The following is a 23,159-nucleotide window of genomic DNA, read 5'->3' as shown; positions in this document are numbered from 1 at the left end:
AATGCCTCTGGCCAGAAAGACCCTCACCATCACAAACAAGGAGGACAAAGAGATTAGGTAGAACACCAGTGGAAAGCTGCCTATGTTATGTACTCACCTGGCCCCCTCAGACCTCAGTGGCTCACAATCTTTAATGTATGTAACATGCCTTTGTGGTAGGGCAATGCTGTTATCCCCACTTTCTGCAGACAAGGGGTTATTCCCCCTCCCTCCCACATCTGGCGGAGGAGACAGAAGAGGGCTTATCCCACCACTTGCCCCATGCAGGGAGTGAGCGCAGCAGTGGTGGTCAGGGTGAGCAGACCCGGCTGCAGTCCCCTGGGAGCAGAGGGGGGAATAACCCTCCTCCCTGCGCCCTCTGCCTCAGGGGTCATGGTGGCCCATGGCTGCAGCAGCAAGGGGGGAGCACCTGGCAGACGCAGCTCAGGTCCCTGCCAGTGGGACAAGGAGCAGGAAATTTAATTCCTCTCTGGCCAGTTCAGTCCAGGCTGGCCACACCCTCTCCCCAGCACAGCTTCCCTAAAGCTGAAGGCATGCTCTAGCACCCCCTGGCACCTGGCTTGAGCAACTGCAGACATGTGCCTGCAGTTTCTTAGTCCAGAGGGAATGTCTTTACTATTACAAACTGGTTCAATCTAGGCAGGTTAGACTAACCTGCAAAGATTTAATCCATTCAGGCTCTGGCTTTTTGAATGTCTGTCCCTAGCCTAGAGCATGCCTTCCTGCTCAAATGACGCAGACAGCTTAGGCCAAGGCTAGCCCACCCACTCTGCAAGGGGGAGAGGGATTGCAAGGGAGCTGCAAAGCATCCTGGGATGCTGGAAGACTGAGTTTACTTGAATCTGGAGAGGATCTTGGACAGAAGTTCAATAAACTGGTTTAACCTAAATCAGTTAAGTCTGACACTACATCCATCCAGGTTTATCTTAAACTGGTTTGGGCTATTTTGAAAGCAATTTATGTGCACTGAATGTCTGTTATGTTATAAATTTGAACTGGTTTTCAATCACTTTTACTGGTTTATGGGTAATTTCTGTCCCTAGCCATGGGGTCAGCAGATCCAACTCTCATTGAAATGAGGCTGGATCTGTCCTATTATGCACAGCTACTTAATTTGCATGAACCACTAGCAATATCCCTGGATAATGGTCTCAATGAAAGGGGAGAGGGAGAATTCTAAGATACACTGAGTGTAGTAGATGATTGTGTAGACTTTTAATGCCTGGATGCTTCTCCTTTCCTCTGACCTTCCACAGCTTAGACTGCTTGTTCAGCAACACAGCCCACCTTGAGGTGGGCTTCCAGGCTGGTGTGCTGAATCCTGGAGAGAAGATAGAGGTTCCGATCACTTTCTATCCCAGAGAGGCTGTTTCCTACCATGAAATCATCCCCTTTGAAATCAATGGTCTCTCTCAACAGACAGTTGAGGTCCTTGGGAAGGGCTCGGAGATGAAGGTGAGGTGAAACGCCAGCCCTAAAACCCTAGGCATCACAGAGCACACTTGGTCTTGCCTCTCCCTTTCTCTTTCCCCAATTAACAAACTTTTACCTTTCTCCTTCCCCTTCCCCCTTTTCCTTCACTCATTAATGATCCTTGCCCATGCTCTGTCCTCATCCTGTCTGCAGATTGACGTTGTGGAACCACAAAGCAAAGTGGTGAAATTTGGAGCCCTCACTGTGGGGCAGACTATGAAGAAGACTGTCAGAATAGCAAACAACAGTGTTGTTCCTCTTACTTTTAACTTAACTTTCATGTTCACTATGCTTGAGCTGCAGGAATCTAAGGTAAGCTGTGTGCTTAAACTAGAGTGCATATCATACTGTTGTTTGATCCCTTTGGGCTGGAATTGAAAGAACATACAGGCTCCAAGCTTGGGTTTTCACCTTCATTGATGTGGAAGTCAGTGATTATGAGACATATTAGTAACTAGCCATCCCCTCTGAGGAGAAATAAGGCTCCATGCTGCTCTTGCACTCTCTTTCATCTCACTCAGAATGAACTAGTTCACAGTAATGTAGCCACAGAGACTCATCTACCTGACAGCCAATAAAGTTAGTCTGCCCAGGCCAACAGTGTGATTCGCCATGTGTCAGTGTTTCATTCCATGATAAGCTGTCCCGGTTTATTTTCACTTACTCCAGGATAGGAGCAGACTCATGAAACAGTTACTTTAGAATAGCTAACACGTGGTAAATTTTCTCCCCCATTTTAACTCAGTATAATCTGTTCATCTGTCCATACCTTTAGGTATATTAGTGTATCCTGGTCCTCTTTCTCTTCCAAGAACATCAGGATCTGCACCTACCCAACCGATTTCCTGCCTGCAAATGTATCCCTTCCTTGCCTATTTCCTCCCCCAAGCAACTGTTAGAATCCTTCCTTTGCAACTCCAGCTGCTCCCCTCTACTCCTCTGCCAGAGTTACTTCCAGCCTCAGAATATCCTGTTTCCAGGTGCCATTTTCTTGTAAAACACGTATTCTAAGGCTGAATAAGAAAATGAATGCTAAACATGATGATGATGCTCTTGAAAGCTCTGGCTGCAACTCCAGAATGAGAAAAGTGGTGGGACTCAAATACTGGGGCATTTTTTTTCCACATGAATATTGAAGAAACACTAATAATGTGATCTCTAAAACTGAACACTCTAAAACAAAGCTTTCAGGTAAAGATGGGCCTGTGGAAAAGGCTCTGTGTACAAACTCCCACCATTGAACTTTGAGGCAGTACAGACCTAGATCTGTGTGGGCTGGCCTTGTGTATGGAGTTGGGTAATGAGGACATGTAAAGTGAACCCTGTAATGCCACTGAATAGAGGATGACATTTTGTTCAACGGATTGAGTGAAGCCTGTGGATCAGAATTTCTGAGTTCTGCCACTGACCTATTTTGTGACTCTGGATGAGAGACCACTCACAATGGATTACTTCAGGCAGTTTAATTCTGCTTTCTTCTTTGATATTCTCTTCCATATAATGTGGCTTATGCTTGGGTACCTTACAGGGGGTCTAAGCTGCTTAAGTCCTGTCCATAAAATGCTTTTTGAGATCCTTGGAGGGGAGATGCTATAGAAGTACAAATATTTTCCCTCTTTCCCAGCTGTCAGATAGGACCCTTCTCAGATTAGGTATGACAGTAACTCAGCAGAGGTTTCCTTTGGTTATTTTTATGTAAAATTGTTCATGTTCCAAGCCAAATCAATTCCAAATCTGTGAGTCATTCAAGAACCATAAGTGGTCCTACTACTGGCAAACATCCTCCACTCCCACCAGGGGCTTCAGATGCTTTCAAATCATTTGGCGGGCAACCCAGAGGCTTGGGGTTTAGATGCCCCCAAGTTTCGCTTGCCCTCAGCCGTATGGCTGCAGGAGCAAGCTAGGGAGGAGTCTCCCATTTCCATGAAGTGGGTGTAAAGCTAAGATCTTTCCACTGGGAGAGAAAGCGGGAGGTTAACTATACATTACCTCGATGGCTACTACCCCATGCCAGAAAAGCAGTTATCCCCAGTGACTAGAAAATCCACCTTAGTAGTCATGGTATTTCCCCTGCCAGGTACTATAGGGATGTGCAACAGGGAGCAGCTGGGACTGTGCTTAGAGTTCTAAGGATCAGTAAGGAGTGGCCAAGGGGAGTGGTCCAGGGATAAAGCTAAGCAGCTGTGGGAAAACTCTGCTGTTTTTATGTGTAGACCTAAGGGCATCATGGTCCCAAGTTGCAAGATGATGTGCCTTCGGCCCTCTTTTTGGGCAGGTTCTCAGCTTGTCTCCTTCCAGTGAAATAACTCTGAAGCCCAAAGGAGATACCTGCACTGTAGAGGTGATCTTCTCCCCAAAGTGCCGCATTCCACAGTTTACGGAGGAGGTGATGCTCGAGTGCAGTGGGCTGGCGCGCTCCCTGTTCATGGTCCGGGGCTGCTGCCAGGGCATTGAAGTGAGTCTGGACCAGGAGCACATCCCTTTTGGAGCAGTGGTGCAGCAGAGCAAAGCTTCACGGCGCATCATCATGCAGAACACGGGAGACATGGGAGTCAAGTAATGTAGCATCTTCACTTTTTACAATATAAGGTCCTATGTTACTGAGAGCTTCTGCTGCAACTGCGAACCAGGAAACCTTTAAGCAGCATCCATCCCCAGAGAATATTTATCACGTAGACTGCCACAGCATGGTAGGGCAAAGCTTCCCTGAGGCCCAGGTTTGCAGTCCATTGTGTGACTGAGTTACACAAGTTGAATCATCCCACCAGGCCACTGTGTACATCACAAAAAGTGGTACACAACATGGAACTCTTCCTTTGAATAAAGGTGACAGAGTCCAGCCCTCTGGCATTTAGCAAAGAGCATGGTAATGTTCAGAGCCACACTCAGGCTCCTGCAAACTGTGTCCAGGGATCTGTCACTTGATAGGTAGTGACAGAGAAAGCCCTAAGATGTGTGGGGGACTCTACACTTTGTTCTTCTCCTTCCCAGCTAGGCACCAGGAACCCTGTTTTACATCCTTCCTTTCCTTCTTTGTGTATTTTTGAAAGGTTTAAGTGGGACACCAAGAGCTTTGAGCCAGATTTCTCCATCAGCCCCGTGGAGGGCTATATCTCCCCAGGCATGGATGTCCCCCTTGAGGTGACTTTTCACCCCTGTGAGCTGAGCCAGGAGATCTACTACGACAACCTGCAGTGCTACATCCAGGGCAGCAAAGCACTCAAGCTGTCTTTGAGTGGATGTTGTGTGAACATCCCAATGACAAAAGAGGTAAGGAGGGCAGGTTACAGAGATTCTATGGGGCCATTCCAGACTCCTGGGTCAGCTCCCCTGCCAGCCATGAAGCCATGCATACACACACACAATGTTACATCAGCAGCTAAATGGGAGTGGCAATAGCACATCCTACGTGCTGGAAGGACGAAGCTGTCATGGGTGAACAGAGCTTTAATTCTAGCACCAGGAACAAGTGAGGACCTTACTACGCTCAAGGCTCCTGTAACAATGAAAACCCTGACACCGGCTCCGCAGCAGGTCCAGGGGAGTCTGGATACTAGCCTGCTGGTTGGAGGGGCTTGGCTGAGCAAAAGCAGCCAGAGGCTCACACTTAGATTCCAGCCCTAAGGGCCTTTTCTTGAGCATCAGATGCTCTAATCCTACTGCATTCCCAAAGCACAGCTCAGACCACATCAAAGAGCCTGTCCACAAAGAGGCTGTGCTTGACATCTAGGCTTCTGCTGTGCAGCTTCTCCCTCATATTGAGTCCCATAGTGCTGCATGTGTGAATAACAGTTGAGGAGTGAGGTCCAAAAGGAGGAAGAGATTATTTTCCTGTGTTGATGCATCTGTCCCTCTCCTTGTTCTGTCAGGCTGCTGGCCTGTTTGCCCAGCCCAGGAAAGGCAAAAACTGGGCCAAAGTCTCTTCCCAGCCCTTCCCTTAGGGCACAGTTTATTTCTTTCAACAGAAGCTTCCAGATTAACACAAAACAGGGCCTTTCCTTGAAAACAAAGACAGCAAGGGACCATAAGCCTTTAGTCTTCTCCAGAGCTAGTCACAGGGGCCTGCCTCCTTCCAGCTGAGCTATCTCAGTCCTTTGCAGTCCTCACCTAAACTCCTTTCCACCTAGATCTGATAACTGAACAAGGCTGCTGGTCTCAGCCTCTTTCTTGGGACACAGCACCTCCACCCTTCTTTCTTCTACATCTTTGCTAATGGGCAAGGATATACTTGCATTTACACATGCACACTCAGACACATCAGTATGCTATGGGAGAATGGAAAGAAATCCCCAATGGCAATGAGAGATGTCTATGCTCCTTCACTGCAGATCCTGAATTTCACATGCCAAGTGCGAGGAAAACACACCCAGACCATCATGCTGTCCAACCGGAGTAACCAGTCATGGAGCTTGCAGCCCATCATTGAGGGGGAACAATGGAAAGGGCCAGAATTCATCAGGGTAGAGGCTCATCAACACAACAAGCCCTACGAGATCACTTACAGACCCCTCAGCATGAATGTAGAGAACAAGAAGCATCAGGTAAGTGAGCATACTTTGTAGCGACTGGATAGAGGCCAGATAATAAAGGCATTGTAGGCAGGCTGTTTCAGCAGACTAATAGGCATATCAGACAAACAACTAAAAGTCTGAAATGGTGCTTGATCTTGGCACATGGACAGAGGAAACAGTTTATATGGTTTTTAAAAAGGGTGGAATTAACCATGCTGCATCTGAATTCCAGTGTGACTGTTTTATGTGTCTGCTCCTACCTTGAAATGAGTGGAAGTTAAACTGGAACAGCTTATTCCTGAATAAAACGGCTAAGTTTTCACTTACTGCAGGGTAGGAATGGAAAGCCAAAACAGTTGCACAAAACAGCCTCTCCAGTTTTTTTCACTCACATGGAGCTCACACCATCTATAATGAGAGATCTTTCCATGCTAGCCTAAGAGTTCTGGTCTCCAAACTAATAGCAGAGGTGACCAGAGGTAGTAAAGTGAAGAGGGAAGGCCCAATGTGTAGCCTAGAAACAAGAGTCACAATCTGAAACAAGACCTACATTAGAGAGTAGTTGGGTTCTTACCTTGGTGAGAGCTGGAGCATTATGGCATAGTTACCGAGAGCCACGAGAGAAATAAATCACCCCTTCTACCCCCATTCAGAGCTTTGTTACCAGTAGTGACTAGTAAGACCCCTTCTAAGCCATCTCCCATGGACATTTTTGTGGGCAGGCCTGGTATGCAGGTGATGTGCCTAGAGTCAGGTTAAGAAGAGATCTTGGCACACGTGTAGCTCATATTTACATTGGGCAAAGTCAGTCCCCATGCCAATGGCAAAACAGTAGCACAGGTGAGCAGGGCACCCTTGTGCTTGGATGATTCTTCCTGAGCCGGTCAAAATGGCTTTCAGACTGGGTTTGTTGACAGGAAAGTGCAAAGCAGTTTTCCTCATGTACACACATCTGGCCACCTGTGTGTATACATCCTGCTGATCCAAACAAGGAGTCTGGGAGGCTCTGTTAACCTTTACTGTTGTCTCCAGGGCTCCATCTTCTTCCCCATCCCAGATGGGACAGGCTTGGTGTACCTCCTGCAGGGCACTGCAGAGCCCCCCAAGTCTTCAGGGTCCATCATTCGAGAGGTGCCATGTAAAACTTCCTACACTGAACTGATCCCTGTGTCCAACTGGCTAAACAAACCACAAAGGTAACAGAGAATTGTTACAAATTCCTGCTTATTGTTCATCACAAAGGCAGCCTCAGCCAGTACTCCATGGAAAGGGCTGAGCAGATGGACCTGTCTGGAAGGGTTCTCAACAGATCATAGCCAGCTTCCATGGCCCTTGCTCATACCCGCTTTTGGGTTTAGGGGATCCACTCAGCTTTTAAACCAGAATGGACTCTACAGAACCCGACCCCAGTATAGCTACCAGTAAGTCAGCACAGCAGAGCACCAGGTTGTATTTCTGATAGCTCAGTGAAATGGACTGATGGGGGGGATTCAGTTCCTTTTTCAGAGGGGGTCACATTGTTTGGAAACACAGAGCAAATGCTGGGCCAGCTGTTGGCTCCCAGAGGGGCTCTAACAGCCAAGCAGCCTATGCAGATGTATGCCTGGCCCAGCTGGCTTACTGATTGCGATTCAGGCTACTTGCAATGACCTTCAACCATTCCCATGTTTGTCTTGTCCAGATTCCATGTGATAGTAGACATGATAAAGCCAGAAAAGCTAGACAATACCACTGCGCTGAAGGGGCTTGACTACCTTGATGTGCCAGCTTCCTCCAAGAAGGACCACAAGCTCACATTCTTCTCCTACAAGGAAGGGCTATACAGTGCAAAGGTAGACAGACACCAGGCACCTGGGCCTCAGAGTGGGACAGTTGCTTGCTGGATACATGTGTGTGTACTTTTATGCCTTGCATGTTTCTAAACTAGAATATTGAAATTTGGATGCCTAAAATAAAGCATCTACCCCATAGGTACCTCCATAACAACTCCCATTTAACATAATTGGCAACAGCACTGCTTAACACCTCTGAAAACTAGGTCACATCATCTTTGTTGAGCATATGCATGGCAGATGGGAAGCTTGAGAGTCTTGAGGAGTGCTTTGCCTTGTGATCTGAACCAGACCTCAGTGTAGAAGGCACTTCTCGCTCCCTTGGGTCTTATGGTTCTTTCTCTCTAATTCCAGGTAACCTTTCGCAACGAGGTGACACAGGAATACTTGTTCTACTTTGTCACCTTCAAGGCCATTCCTTCTGGTCCAATTAGCACCATTGAGATGATGACCCCAGTCCGGCAGAGCATATCCTCTTCTATCAAGGTTGAAAACCCCCTTCTCATTCCTGTGACATTTACTACGGACTGCAAGGTGCCCGATATCAACCTCCCCCCACAATTCATCATTCCTGCCCAGTCTGAGGTATGAACTGGCCTTGGATAAGAAACTTCCTTGTACTGCTGACCCTATGATCATTTCTGGGAACAATTGCTACGAACTTCACAGACAGTAGCAGTTCTAGTATTCAAGTGCCCTGGCCCAGATTTTAGCCTGTTCTGCCTGCACTCTTTGGGGCTGGTTTCTCATGATAATAGATCCACCTACTAAGACTCAGGTCCTAAAAGAGACTTGTTAGCCACAGGATCAGATCTGAATGAGAAGATGGGGAGGAAAAGCAAATCAGACGGGTGAGGGTACTGTGAAATAGAGACTGCCCATCCAAAGAATATACTCCCCCTGTGGATACCTACCTAGCTAGCAACCATGGGGCCTTCTAATGTGCCTACCACATGCAAAATCACTACCAGTAACCTACATGTCATCGCAGCACTGTTGTGACTGCAGTGGTGATTTGTAAAACTAGTTACTGCACCATCCACCATCATGTCATTCTTCCCCAGTGGTGCAGATATATAGATACCAATCACTGGCTTGGCTGCTGCAAGGGTTCAGTTGCGCCTTCAAGAGCAAATGCAAGCCATGTTTTGCCCACTGCTCTATGACAGTTTGGTTAGCTCATGGCACCATCTCCATTTCTTGACAAGCTGCCCACATATAAGTCACAACCGCGCTTGCCCCAACTCTTCCTCACCCTTGTGCTGGGCATGCTCAAGAGCTGAAGCGATGCTCTGCTATGACCAGCCCTAATGGCCTTGAACCCTGGAATAGAAAGGGCACATGTTTTGGTTTGCTTTTGTTCCTTCTAATTTTCCCCCAAAAAAGATTCTCCCAGAAGCAAATTGCATGCAATCGGGGCTGATCCAGGGGGGTGCAATAGTGAAGTCACACCCACTTCACCATTGGCATCTCTGCTGTCAGCCAGCAGACACGCATACTCTGAACTTGCTGCCACTACCGCACTCCCCTTTGCAGCATCCTGGAACTGCTGCTGGACACAGTTAATGGTCAGTTAAGGGACATGTGGTGTGGACCGACACCACCACACTTCTTGTTTCAGCTTTGCCAGAGGTTGCCACAGCTGTCTAAACACTTCCTCAGGATACCTCACTACCTTCAGATCTGAATATGTTAACATTATACATTACAGTTGGGCAGAGGTCCCCAACACATAGCTCATGGCAACATGTTGCTTATAGAAGACTCTCTAACATGACTCACAGCCATAGGAAATGAGTTAAGAAGAGCAGAATCTTTTGTTGCCCGCATTGCATCACTTCAGAGGTGGCCAACCTCTGGCATGGGTGCCACAAGTGGCATGGCAGTCTCTGTGTGTGGCGCATAGGAGATTAGGATGGCAGATAGGGCAGGGAGCAGAAAGCAAAGTAGGACACAGGGCAGAGAGCAGAGAAGCAGATCAGGCAAAGAAGAGAGACTGAAGTAGCACTCAGGAAGTAGTGGGGCTAATTTGTGGCACTCCTGTCTTAAAGGTTGGCTCCCACCAGTTTACTGCATGGTGTTACCCATGGGTCAACAAAAGCTGGGAACCACAGCTATAAGGCTTGACCCCCACTCCTTCCAGTCTGCTCAGTACATATGAGAAATGACCCCTGTCCCAAACATTGACACTCTGAATTAATAAATCAGGTATAGGGTGGGAGGAGGAGGGAGATAACACAGGAGCAGAGAGATTATTGGCTATTAAGACTAACTTGCGGGATCTCCAATACCAAGTTTATTGTATGGGGGTGTGCGACTATTATACCCTGCACAGGATTGGCACCAAAAGGGATATTGGTCTCCTACACACACGCACGCACGCACACATGCACACATGCACTCATTTATTCAAACCTATATAGTAGCTGCTGTAGTGATTGTGAGAGCACTGGTGTTAGTATATCTACCTATCCGAGGCACTGGAATCTGCTATCGATGGCCAGTCAAAGCTTCCTTCAAGGCGATGTCTTCTCTAGAAGAGGGCTGCTGGGTTGTCCTTCTGGTCAGTAGGTTCTGGTGCTGGTTGAAGAAAGAGGGTGCCACTGAGGGTCCTGCTCCACTGTCTTTTAGCCCTCTCTGTCAGACTTCTGTGATCCCCCAGCATCATCTTGGCTGCCCAATCTGGAGGTCCCTGTCGCACATGAGTCTTGAGTAGTGCATGACAGCTGTCAGTCACAGTCACTGGGAGTTCTGCCCAATGGTGGGAGTCCACCCTTGACTTGATTGACTCAATGGCTGTGTCATTGCAGCTTCCAGGAATCAGTTCTATGGCTTGATTAGCTTAAAATGGCTTGTAGAATAGAGTTTTGTAACAGTAAATTCCTCTGGCTAGGCTGTCAATTAACAGCCAAAGGCTCTTGCTTTGTATTCCCTGCTTCTCATTCAAGTGCATGACAGCTGTCAGTCACAGTCACTGGGAGTTCTGCCCAATGGTGGGAGTCCACCCTTGACTTGATTGACTCAATGGCTGTGTCATTGCAGCTTCCAGGAATCAGTTCTATGGCTTGATTAGCTTAAAATGGCTTGTAGAATAGAGTTTTGTAACAGTAAATTCCTCTGGCTAGGCTGTCAATTAACAGCCAAAGGCTCTTGCTTTGTATTCCCTGCTTCTCATTCAATTACCTACTGACTCATACATACTCGCATTCACTCAGGGGACCACCCAGTACATTGTAAAGGTGATACAATTCAATGAGTTTTTACAGCTACAGTTTCAATATTACAAGGCTTAGCTAACTTAAAGAGTATGAAATAAAATGTAAAGCATAAATAAAATGTAAGACACAGGATGCCATACCAAAAATGTAGAGGGAATACATGAACAATAAAATACAGAAATGCATAATAAAATAGAATGCAGAAATGAACACAATATATGAATATAATTTAAAATATAATCTGAAAGGGGAAAAGAAAGGTGCTTCCTGACAAGAGAAGGGAGGGGAGCGGGGCTGTTGCTACAAGATAAGATCCTTTTTTGTGGCAAAAGGATAAAAGCCTGATCATTTCCCGGAAGATAAATAATGGTCATTGATGAATGAAGTCACACTCCCCCCTTGTGATCATACTTGCTTGACTTTGACATTATTATAGACTGTAAATGCACTGAATGAGTCAGCTTTGGTAGGGTAGGAAAGAAACTGGCTCTTGAGTGTGACTGGGTGTTCTTACAGCATCTTTTAACAATATCCAGTGTCTCAGGACATCAGGTGTTAGTTTCCCTCCTGTATTAGCTTCTAAAGTTCCCCTTCCCCCTCTAATGCAGCAGGTTGTTCTCTCTTTTTTCCCAGGGGGTGCTTGTTTTTGAATTCCAGCCCCTTAAAATTGGGGAAGTCAGTGGACGCCTGACACTACAGAGCAGTGATTTGGGCTCCTTCCAGTATGACCTGAACCTGAAAGCCATCACCAGCAGGCCAGAGAAACCACTCTATTTCCGCACCATGCTGGGCAGCAGCCAGATCATCACCACCAAGTTCATTAACTATACCCGCCAGAGAGTGGAGTACACCACCAGGGTGAGCAGAGCTTCCTCCCTTCCCCCTTCTCCTCCAACTCCTTTGGTGCTTCTGAAGAGTAAGGAAGCCACAGAGACTTCTAGAGCACCATCAGCAGACAGCTGAGTCTGCAAACCCCATCAGCCCTTCTTAACTGACTGCCCCATTCAGCCTTTTCAGCTGGACCCCTGCCTGGCTTGGCTAGTGCAGGTTGGTGAGGCTAGGGAGAGTATAGGCAGCCTTCATACTGACTTCACAGCAAAGCTGGGTCTGAGCTAAGGACCACTTCCATAGCAGCCTCACTCAAATGGACTTCATCATGGCTATTGCTGCAGTATGACAGTGCCTCTGTTTTCTAGACTGCTTATCCTAGGAATGGTTGGCTTTACTGCTACAGACAAGGGAGGCACCCCAAGCCACTGTGTCCAAGTCATCCCAGGAAGCAAACACCCCTAGAGTTCCAGGGTGGGAATTGGAGCTAGTGGATGGGTTTGAGCAGGTCCTGTGAGCACAGAAAGCCCCGAGTAGAGCAGGACTGTGACATGCATCTCACTGACAAAGTGAAATAGTAAAGATGCCCTCCCCAACATCCATTTTGTATATCTATACATTGGAGAATCCCCTGATTCTAAATTATCCCAGTGTCCCAAAACTGTTGATGTTTTTGGCCCCTGGGAGATGCCAGGCTCAGACCAAGTGCCTTGGGCTCTGGGGTTTAACATGCCTTCTGTAAATCCATGTGGTGACCTCCCTCCCCTTGCAGATTGACTGCCCGGACTTCCATGTAGACAAAGTCATCAGTGCAGCTCCAGGGTCCCAAGGAGGCACAGATGTCAGTGTGGAAATAATCTATGAACCCTGCCAGCTGGGTGAATCCAGAGCAACCCTCCACCTTTCCTCCCCCATTGGAGGAGAATACACCTTCCCGCTCTTTGGCACTTCGGTACCCCCCAAACCTCAGGGCCCCTTTCAGATCAAGGCTGGTTCCAGCATTTCAATCCCTTTCAAGAATGTGTTCTTGCAGCACACAACCTTCATCTACCATGTGGAGAGCCCAGCTTTTACCATCAAAGCCTCTGAAAACATCCGCTCCAAGAAAAACATCTCCATCACTGTTTCTTTTGAAGGAAACCCCACTGGCAGCAAAGTACCAGTCACCAGCAGGCTGGTCATCTCCTGCGCCCGGGCTGCACATGTCGGAGCAGCCATCTCCTGGGTTTATTACTTGAAGGGCATAATGCCTGAGAAGTGATCCAGTGGCACGTGGACAGAGAAGCACCATCCTAATTCCTAAGTATTCTTAGTATTCTTTAGCAACCAGGCATTCCTTCCCCTCCCTTCCCCCACAACTGACCTCAATCCACCACATGATTCACAGCCCTTAGTGCCCTCACTTATCTCTCAAGATCTCAGCCTTCCTATTCAACAGCCTCTTTGTGTAGAACAGAAGTCTTTTTACAACTCTGAAGTGCCTTGGTAGTAAAAACCAGCTCTCAAATAAATTCGCCACTCTTTTCTTCAGGACAAAAAGTATTTATATATCTCTGGAATCAGTTTTGCAGTCCTCACCTAAGCAAAAATCACAGCAAAATTGATGCATGGATGTCTGCCTGTGGAAGGACTGCAGGACGGGACATAAAATGCACCCTCTTCTACACAATATAGGTTGTCTTGTTTATTGCATATATAGTTTTTACCTCCCAGCAGAGCAAATTAAAAAGTTCCTTTATTACTGAAACAACTCAACAGTTGTATTCCTTGTATTCCTTATCCTTGCCATAATACAATTGCTAATCTATTTACTGCGTTGTATGACACTCACAATATACAAGGTCCACAAAAAGCCTAGGGAAGGTCCCAACCATGTGACTGTTACAGCTACACAGGTGAAGATTCACTGCTCAATCTTCCCTCTATTCAGAAGTGCAAAGGTAGTTGCCTTATTATTATCTGCTAAGTAAAAACACTTGCACCTGAAGGAAGACTCATGTCCTTTGTATTTATTTTCAAAGTTCCTTGAACACCAGCCGGGAATGAGCTAATAAAATCAGAGACGTCATGGTAGGTGGGCATGGCAGATTTCAAGATGAGCTCAACCCAAGAGCACCTCAGCTTTTCGTAAGGTGGTAGAGGAGAGAGTTCACAGATGTATTCCCCTTATTTTCCAGACATTGGCCAGATCCTCTGACACTTCCCAGCTGAACCCATAAGTAACTGGGCTTACTGTGGTAATGCACATTTTTTTTTACCAAGTTTGCTTATTTGCTGTATGAGAATGTATTTTGGAATAAAGCTAGTTCAGCAAGCACCAAGTATTGGTGGGTTTGTTTCTAGATCAGGTTAGTGAGACAGGAACTCCATTGGGTAAGGACCTGGCAAACAAATGATTTGTGCGTTAAGACCAGGGAGAAATGCAATGAGAAAGAACCCAGAGAAGCTCAGGGATTTCTGCATAACATGAAAGGAGAAAGAGATGTCATTTAACAGTCTAAGGACAAAGCTAGGCGCAGGGGACTCTTGGGTTCCACTCACAGTTTGGATCCACTGCAAGTCCCTTAGGACCAAGGCACTTGAGAATTCCACTAGAGACCTATCTGCATATAAAAACCTTTTAAAAATATGGTCCATAGAGCCTCATTCTGTTCCTAATGAAGCCAATGGCAAAATTCATTCAGTTCCATGCCTCAGTTTCCCCACTTGTGAAATGGGAATAAGAGCCCTCAAGAGACTGCCACCCACTAGGACTCTTACACTTTGGTCTCTGCTTCATCACCTGAGATAGGTGTAATGCTTGAAGATTTTTTGGTTCTTAAGGAAACAGTAAAGTAATGGCTTGCAAACCAGTCCCCATGAAAGCAGTTCATGCCACCATTGGGAACCACCAGTCAGTTTGTTCCTGATGCTGGGGAAGGAAACTTCTGGGAAAGGTACATCTTCACATCCATCTGTCCAGCCCTTGCCCTGAGACTGTAGGCTCTCATTGTGAGGTATCTTCACCTGTGCTCTTGCCTTCTGCACAGGCCCAGGTCATGATGGTCTTTGGCACTTTGCCATTTTTAAGATGCTTGAGCTGGCTCTTTAGTGTGTCATACTAGTGCTTTGTGCTCTCTCTCCCAACTCCTCGGTGCTTGCGTTGGCTGTTCAATGCATGCTTTTTCAGTACTTTGGTGCTTCAGAAGTTGTTTTTTCAGTGTTTGCCTGTTTGTGGGGCAATGTTACCCAGCTGTAGCACATGTGAGAAAGTCTTCACTGCAGTTAGGGCAGGTGATCTGCGTCCAGATCCAATCACCCAGGTTAGCCTAGCCAGGTGTGAACAGACACAAAAAGCAATTGTGTCTCAGTGCTCTGATTACCCGTATGTGTTGCTAACAGATATGGAGGCACAGTCCATGGTTCCTGTGTTGCAGTAAGCTGACTTGCTCTGATTCTCTCAGTGATTTGTAAAAGAATTTGTCTTTTTCTCTGGACATGTGGAAGGGATTGTGGGAAGACACTGAAGTGTTATTGACATTCAAGTGTTACCCTGTGTCTTCACTGCAGAGTAGGTGGCTTAGCAGCAGAGTACTTAGGGGCCTGAGTGCCCTGCTCCCCATTGGGAAGAGGGCTATCACCTGAAATGCATAAAATGTTCCACATGTCCATCATCTTAGGCCCCCTCTCCCACCTGGCAAAAATAAAATTGGCACCTCTGCTTAGCAGCCCAACTGAAAGCAAGGGTAGGAGTCAACCTCTCACAAGTGCATAGGTCTAACGGAATGAGAGAAGGGTGAAAAGCTGAATGAAAAGCGAGATTGCAAACCTTGCCCAAAAAGGAAGAGATGTCTAAAGATGAAAGAAGAGGAGCAGAAAATAGGGGTGAAGTTATAATGAGTAGTGTTCAGAGAGAGAGAGAGAGCAAAGAGAAAGCAGGTGTCTTGCCCTCTTGCTGTTTTGAGAGAGACCTGCCTGCCATGTGACCCTCATGACTTTGCATTTGGGGATTAGCATCATCTGGAAGTTCCTGGCACACATCACTGGGTACCCAACACTGCCCTCTTTTTGTGTCCAGAATAAAAGCCCTCTATACCCTGAAAAACAGTAAAACTTCATAGCACAGTGCTCTGGATAGTGCTTCATCACAAACTAACAAGCTTTATTATACCAGCAAACTTTATTATATGCATGGAAGAAAAATATATTCATGCATTTAAGGGCAAAGATCTAACTCCATTACAACACTAAATCTTTGGGAGACTACTCCAAAGGGCTCTGGATCAGCCCTATTAGTTTTTATTTAATTGTTGCTATCACTGTATAGAGCTATAATTTGGAAGGCATTTTACAAAGAAAGGCACATTCATTTTCCTCAAGAGTTTGCAGGCTAAGTGAAGCAAAGTAAAGAAGAGTAAGTCAAGGTAAAGAGGTTGTGGGGAATTAGTGAGGACAAGGTTGATTCCTGAGATGTACATGTTAAAGGGCAGTTTGGAGGTAAGGCAGAGGCAACAGTTGTCAGGATGCCAGGTTGAGATTTTGGACGCCTGTATTTAACTTGCTGCTTTGCCACAGACACCCCCAACGTGCCCCTGGTGAGGAGGATACTGCCCCTGCTTCTGCATTTTATCCAATGACTGCTCAAAGCAGAAACAGCTGTGGGAACTGGGCATACTACTTCCTAGGCGAGTGCCCTCCTCACACAGCCATAATCAGGCTCTTTTTCACATGTTCTTCCTTCTGATCCCATGTTATCTTCCCCCCTTGGTTGCCCAGTGGGGCAGATACAACAGGCAGTGTGGTGGGGGCATTCAGCCCTCTTGGCCCATGGTTTGATGTTTGGACACTATGCTTGGAAGAAGGAGCTCAAGTTCGGATCCCCTACAGCTGAGGGGAGACCTAAAACCTGGTTCTCCTACCTCCTGGGCAAGTGCTTTAAATGTGCAGTAGGGTGTACACATGTTAAATGCACTAAGGTATGCAGACGCTGTGGTAATGGGTAGGGTGACCATAGGGAAATCTAAGACACCTGGGACACTGCCCCCACCCACCACAGGGGCACTGCTGCAGTGTGTCACTCTGCCTCCCACTGGCTTACGTTCCTGCGATTCTGAGATTCTTATTTTAATTTCTGCCAACCAGCTGGGACTGACTTTTGAAATCTAGGACATATGGTCACCCTAGTAATGGGACTGTCACAGGATGGTGGGGTCTTTGCTGTGCCTTCCTACCCTGGACCTCGTCTTGAGTAAAGCCTGCCTCCATTCCAGATAAGATGGTGATTTGAGAAGGGAGGCTGCTCAGCGCTCACAAGGGACTCGGCCCTCTCACTCTATAGCCCCACTTATGCCTCTAGTCCAAACCACAGTGTGACGGGCTAGCTGGTAGTGATTTGGCCCAGGGGTTTTGAAAGGGTAAAAGATGATTGGAAGGCTTGAGTCCCTTTCCTCACCAATCAGGCCCCAGAGACTCACCCTCCATGTCCCCTGATTGGCCTTTTGGGTCACCTGGAGGGAGATAAAAGGGGCAGCACAGCTGACTCGGGGGAGACCAGTGAGAGACCACAAGGAAAGAGCTTCAAAGAGCTGGGCCAGTGGGGTGGAAGCAGTTGCCCCAGAAGAGCCTGAAGGACTGGGACCTGCAGGCAGCAGTTGGACCCTCAGCAGTGCGGCGTGCAGCTGACAGGAGAGGTTCCCCACCGGGCTCCAGGATTGCCTATGAGGCTGTGGCCAGCAGGAGAGGCTCCCGAGCTCCAACAAGGATCTGAGCAGCAACCTGAGAGGTTCCCAGCTCTGCTTCCAGCTCCTCCAATCAGAGGCCAGGCAGCTCCATGTGAGGCAGGGGCTCTGGAAAGGTCAAGAGCCCTTGCAGCTTGGAACAACATCTACACTGGTGCCTGTGTGGTAAAACTTCTGCCTACCACATGGGAGGTTTGAGGTCAAGTCCCAGTTGGGGTTGTCACAACCCAAAGGGTGTGATTTTTATTTGTGTGTGCTTTGGCACTGCTAAATTGTCCCCGCTAAATTGCAAGCTTCCTTGCACGGTGGAGTTTTCTGCTGCAAAAGAGAACCCCGGTGCAAGGGAGAATTTCCCGCCGATTTGAAGCTTTCTTTGCAGGGTGCATTTCTTTGTTGCAGCACAGAAATGCTCGTTGCAAAGAGTTCCCGCCATTTGTATGTAGATTTGGGTCCCATTATTGGCCAGTTCTAAATTATTCACACGTGGCGGCTAGTGATTGGCTTACTAGCCGTATAAGAGGCTTGAGTGGTTTCCGCCCAAGTTGGAGGACTCCACGAACAAGGGAGGAGGAGACTTCACGCTGTGTGAAGATCTCTAAGTGCTGCGGATCCTCACGGACCCAGTGCATTTGAAGCAGGCTACGGAGATCTGATCAATCTCTAGCCTCTCCCCGTCGCCGATAGAATTCCAGAGCCTTCAGCCGGATTGGGCTAGAGTTCACGAGTCTAGAACTCTTGTCCGCCTCTCTATCTTTTTCTTCTCTGTAACTGCAACTGAAGCAAGCTTTCCAGCCTACACCATTGCCATCTCGGTGTAAGTAAACAATCTTTTAAACTACCGATACGCGTCCGTGCCTAATTCCAGAGCGAAAGCCTTCCCTCTCCGCCCCCGCGTGCCCGGGCTGCTGGCCACAGCCCGCGTGCAGCGCGAAAAAGGGCTCGGGGCGCTCCCGGCCCGCACAGGGGTGAGTGAAGTGATAGGAAGAAATTCTTGTTGCAGTGGAAAGAGACCATTGTGTTTTCCCTCTTCTTACCCCCCCCTGGCCAACTCCAGGTACCCAGGCCCTATATTTCTAGTTATTTGACATTTTGTATTTTGTGCCTTTTATATTTTGCCAACCAGTATTGTTTGTGCTACTGTTTGTGTTTTATATTTTGGTTAACCCTGTCCTTTTGTCAACTGGATGAATATGTCTATGATTGTAAGTGTCTAACCTTTGTTGAATCCTGCCCCCTCAGGGTGTTGTAGTATCCCCTATACCCCCCTGGTTTATACTGGTTATGTTCCCAGCACTGTTCTCTCATCAAAAGGTATATGGTTAAGTCCCCATTAGTGATCTGGCTCTGCTCTATAGGGGGAGGAGGGTCCCTACACCTCCCACAGTGCTTGTGCACCTGCTCTGCTCCCTTCAATTGGCGAGGGGGTACATCTTTGGAGTACCTCCTGGGTTACAACAGTCTATGAGCTCCATGGTACCCCAGTCTTTGGCTTTCTTATCTCTGTCAGTGGGACCTTGCTGTGCCCTGCCTCTCTAGATGGGTCTTGTCCCAATTGCCTATTGGGCTTCTGCTCTCTTGTTCTATATTAACTATCCATTGCTTTCTTACTCTTTAGCTGAGCTGAGCCCACCTGAGCTGCTGTGGGGACCTCCTCCTTCACCCTTTAGTCCTGTCCCCCCTCCCCAGTGCTCCAGGCAGTTAATAAAAATCAGGTCCTTTTGGCGCTTTAACGAAAGAAAAGATGCTCCCCTTTTGCCTGGAACTGTTAAGGCACACTGTCCCTATAGCTGGGATTTTCCCAGACCTTTCCCTGATCTGTCCTGCTCCCGCACTCTTAAAACTCTCTTGGCTGTCTTAGCAACTCCCTCCCTGCAGAAGGGTCTCCCATAATCTGGCTGTTCTTCCCCTTCCCTTCCTTCCCCTATCTGTGTTATCAGCCCCCAAGGGGCTGCTAATCAGCAGGCATCCTGGTTTTCTTGGTTTAAGTTACACATTCGCCAAATTCGCTGATTTAAAAACACCAAAATCTTCAATTAAAATGAAACCCTGCTATATATATGTATGTATCAACTGAACACAATGTTTTATTGACATATTTACAAATTGAAAGCAATGCCTGCTGTGGACTCGGGCTCCCCACCCTTCTGACCTCCCCCCAGGGCTTCTGGGGCCAAGCAGTTGGGATCCAGGGCCGAGCAGAACTGGGTGGGAAAGCTCCTTACTGCTGCAAGCCCCATGCCACCCTACAAAGTGCCCCTTGCCCACCTGGAAGCAGCAAGGGGCACAACTCTGCGCCGCCACCCCCACTGATACTGGGAGGGCAGAGGGTACTTCACCAGAGTGGCGTGGGGCTCACAGTGGCAAGGAGCTTCCCCACCTGGTCCTGCTCTGCCCTGCTGTGCCACGTCCCACCTGTTGGGCTGCAGAGGCCCAGGCGGAGGGCAGCAGGGTGGGAAGCCCAAGCTTGTACCTGCTGCATGCACAAATCTGAGGGGCACAAGTTCCCCCCTGCCCTCCCCAGGAGTGCGTGCAGAGGTGGAGAGGCAGCCCTCCCCCACCCCTCAAACGAGGTGCCCGTGGCTCTGTCCTGCTCCCCTCCGTGGCCCTACGGCCGTGCATTCCAGTCCTGGCCCCAAGCCCCACACATTGCCCCAGCTGGACAGCAGCCCCAGTCCTGCCCAACTCCCTCCGTATGAGGCCCTCAATCCCCCTCCCATGCCAGACTTACCTGCAGGGGCTGCTCTTCAGACTGCCTGGCAGCCAGCTACATGCACGTGTGAGCACGCACATACACATGGCACCCCCTGCCTGACCGCCCTCCTCCCTCCCCCCCAGTTCTATGCAGGCTGGAACGCTCCAGCCTGCAGAGACCTCTTTGCAAAAGTGGAAAATCTGTGTGCTTCTCTGATAAAATGAATAATCCGTGTTTTTCTTTGTCAAAAGGAAAAATACAGGTTTTTTTCCATTTTTCCGTGGGAAACAGAAAACCCAGATCTCTGCTAATCAGTCTGCCCAAGCGTCCCACCTTAACCAATGGACCCCAGGGCTGTTGCCCACTCCTTGCTTGTTAATCCACAGGGTAACCTGTCCTGCAGGCTTGTTTACCCTGCTGCTTTTCAGGGCTCCCCTCCTCATACTCTGTTCCCTGCCACAGACTTCATGAGTACTTAAAGTAGAAGGGACATGTGTCAGCTTAAAAGCAGGAACCTACTGTAGGTGTAGGCAGCATCCTGAGCAAAGGAAGAGATGGAAGCTACAGAGTTGTAGCCAAAGGACTTTCCACAGAGTGCGAGCGGGGAGACAGAGACAGAAAAGGCAGTTGTTGTAGCTGAGGCCTGGGAAGGCCCACGTGTAGGCAGACGTGGAGTTCAGTGACACTTGTGACAGCTGAAAATTGTGTCTAAGGTGCTTGCTGAACGCTGTGAAGATTAGACCAAGTGTTTCTTATCATTTGTTCATGTATTATAAGCTGTTTGTTGCCACTAAGAGCCTAAGTAAAGTTAAAGAGTAATGAAGCCTTGTGTGTAGTGAGGTCTAGTAAATTTAGCAAAGCCTTATAAAAGCTATAAAGTAAGCTTTGTAGCGCAGTTAAAATTTAACCTTATCAGAAGAATGCAAAGGCTTGTACTGCTATTAGTCAGTTCTAAGGGAAGTTTGCAGTGGGGGAATCTGTATGGCTGTAAGTTATCAGCACAGCTCAAAAGTTTTATAAATTAGCTAGCACATCCAAAAATCATTTAGAAGAGAGATGCGGCTCCATGAAAGAAGCTGATCTAGAGTTAGCTGCTGACCTAGTTTCAGTGGGTCCGTAGATCTCAAGGAGCCCAAAGACTGAAAACCAGGGTGCTTCCCAGTACCCCTTGGACAGCGCTGATCGGGGATGCCTGACTTCACTGAGCTTTGCAAAAAAGAAACTTGTCATACATCAGAAGAAACTGCCGATAAGTTGCCGACATGAATTATTATTGTCTGTCATTGTAGCCTTATTATTTATGCGTAGTTGTGTATTTGTTAAATCAATAAACCTTTCTTACCTTTCTACCCCCGACCACGCTCTCAATCCCAAACCCCTCTGCTAGTGGCTAAGACAACACTAAAGAATAATAAGCAAGAGCTGGTAAAACTCAGAACTGGATGGAGGAAGAAGGCAAGACCAGAGATTTTTGAAGACCCCACCTAAACACTGCAAGGCCTAACATGAGAGACTCTTGAGCAATGGCTGCCTCTGAGCTGGGGACTGGGACTGGGCTGTGCCAGGGCTCCTGAGGGGACTTAAAGCTGGAGGTTCCTGGCTAAGGGGTTCCTGCCCTTCCACCCAGGGTCAGACCTGTTGCCAGGTTTGAAGTCAGGAAGGCATTTTACTCCATGGTCAAATTGGTGCAGACCTGGGGGCTTTTGCCTTCCTCTGAAGCAGTAAGCCCCTCTGCCTGGGATCTCCAGGGCATGTATTACCAACCTTAAACAGAAGCAGGACACGGGCTCCCCTGCAGCAGGTTAGTGTGCTGTGTTATGGTTGCTCATCATTTTATGAAGAGTTTAGACTGTGGACTGACTTGTACAGGGTGGTTCGGGGAGGGATGCTCCTGCCTCAGGCAGGGGGAGGCCACCCCAAGTGACCTTTGCAGGTCCCTTCCAGCCCCGCTTCTGCCAAGTGGCTAATCTAGTCTCTTTTTATGACCAGGTTACAAAACACCTGGACGCAGGAGTAGGGGTTGACGTCGTTTACTTAGACTTCAGGAAGGCCTTCGATACGGTATCCCACACCTTACTGGTGAACAAGTTAAGAGGTTGTGACTTGGATGACTGCACGGTCCGGTGGGTGGCAAATTGGCTAGAGGGTCATACCCAGAGTCATAGTGGATGGGTCTGTATCGACCTGGAAGGGTGTGGGCAGTGGGGTCCTGCAGGGCTCGGTCCTTGGACCGATACTCTTCAATATCTTCATCAGCAACCTGGACGAGGGAGTGAAGTGTACTCTGTCCAAGTCTGCAGATGACACAAAACTGTGGGGAGAAGTGGACACACCGGAGGGCAGGGAACAACTACAAGCAGACCTGGACAGGTTGGACATATGGGTGGGAAACAGAATGCAATTCAACAAGGAGAAATGCAAAGTGCTGCACCTAGGGAGGAAAAATGTCCAGCATACCTACTGCCTAGGAAATGACCTGCTTGTTGGCATGGAAGCAGAAAGGGATCTTGGAGTCCTAGTGGACTCCAAGATGAACATGAGTCGTCAGTGTGACGAAGTCATCAGGAAAGCTAACGGCACTTTATCGTGCATCAGCAGATGCATGACGAACAGATCCAAGGAGGTGATACTTCCCCTCTATCGGGCGCTGGTCAGACCGCAGTTGGAGTACTGCGTGCAATTCTGGGCGCCACACTTCAAGAGGGATGTGGATAACCTGGAGAGGGTCCAGAGAAGGGCCACTCGTATGGTTAAGGGCTTGCAGGCCAAGCCCTATGAGGAGAGACTGGGGCACCTGGACCTCTTCAGCCTCCGCAAGAGAAGGTTGAGAGGCGACCTTGTGGCTGCCTATAAGTTCATCACAGGGGCACAGAAGGGAATTGGTGAGG

At 48.1% G+C, this 23,159-nt stretch overlaps 1 protein-coding gene across 1 annotated transcript in view; it reads left to right on the top strand.

Annotated features, from left to right (window-relative positions):
• HYDIN (HYDIN, axonemal central pair apparatus protein) overlaps nt 1–14,063 on the top strand; it is a 438,260-nt gene extending 424,197 nt beyond the window's left edge. Inside the window, 11 exon segments of the mRNA XM_025199799.1 lie at nt 1–57; nt 1,257–1,455; nt 1,627–1,785; nt 3,749–4,029; nt 4,524–4,743; nt 5,802–6,014; nt 7,017–7,180; nt 7,666–7,816; nt 8,171–8,401; nt 11,668–11,892; nt 12,635–14,063. The exon segment at nt 1–57 is cut by the window's left edge and continues 14 nt beyond it. Of these exon segments, the coding sequence (XP_025055584.1) occupies nt 1–57; nt 1,257–1,455; nt 1,627–1,785; nt 3,749–4,029; nt 4,524–4,743; nt 5,802–6,014; nt 7,017–7,180; nt 7,666–7,816; nt 8,171–8,401; nt 11,668–11,892; nt 12,635–13,123 (2,389 nt within the window). The 3' untranslated portion in view covers nt 13,124–14,063.
• Nucleotides 14,064–23,159: the final 9,096 nt, after the last annotated feature.

This window comes from Alligator sinensis, unplaced genomic scaffold (genome assembly GCF_000455745.1).
Source record: "Alligator sinensis unplaced genomic scaffold, ASM45574v1 scaffold203_1, whole genome shotgun sequence".
Classification (NCBI taxonomy): Eukaryota; Metazoa; Chordata; order Crocodylia; family Alligatoridae; genus Alligator; species Alligator sinensis.
Note: the sequence above shows the minus strand (reverse complement) of the source record. Positions and strands in the feature narration are given on the sequence as shown.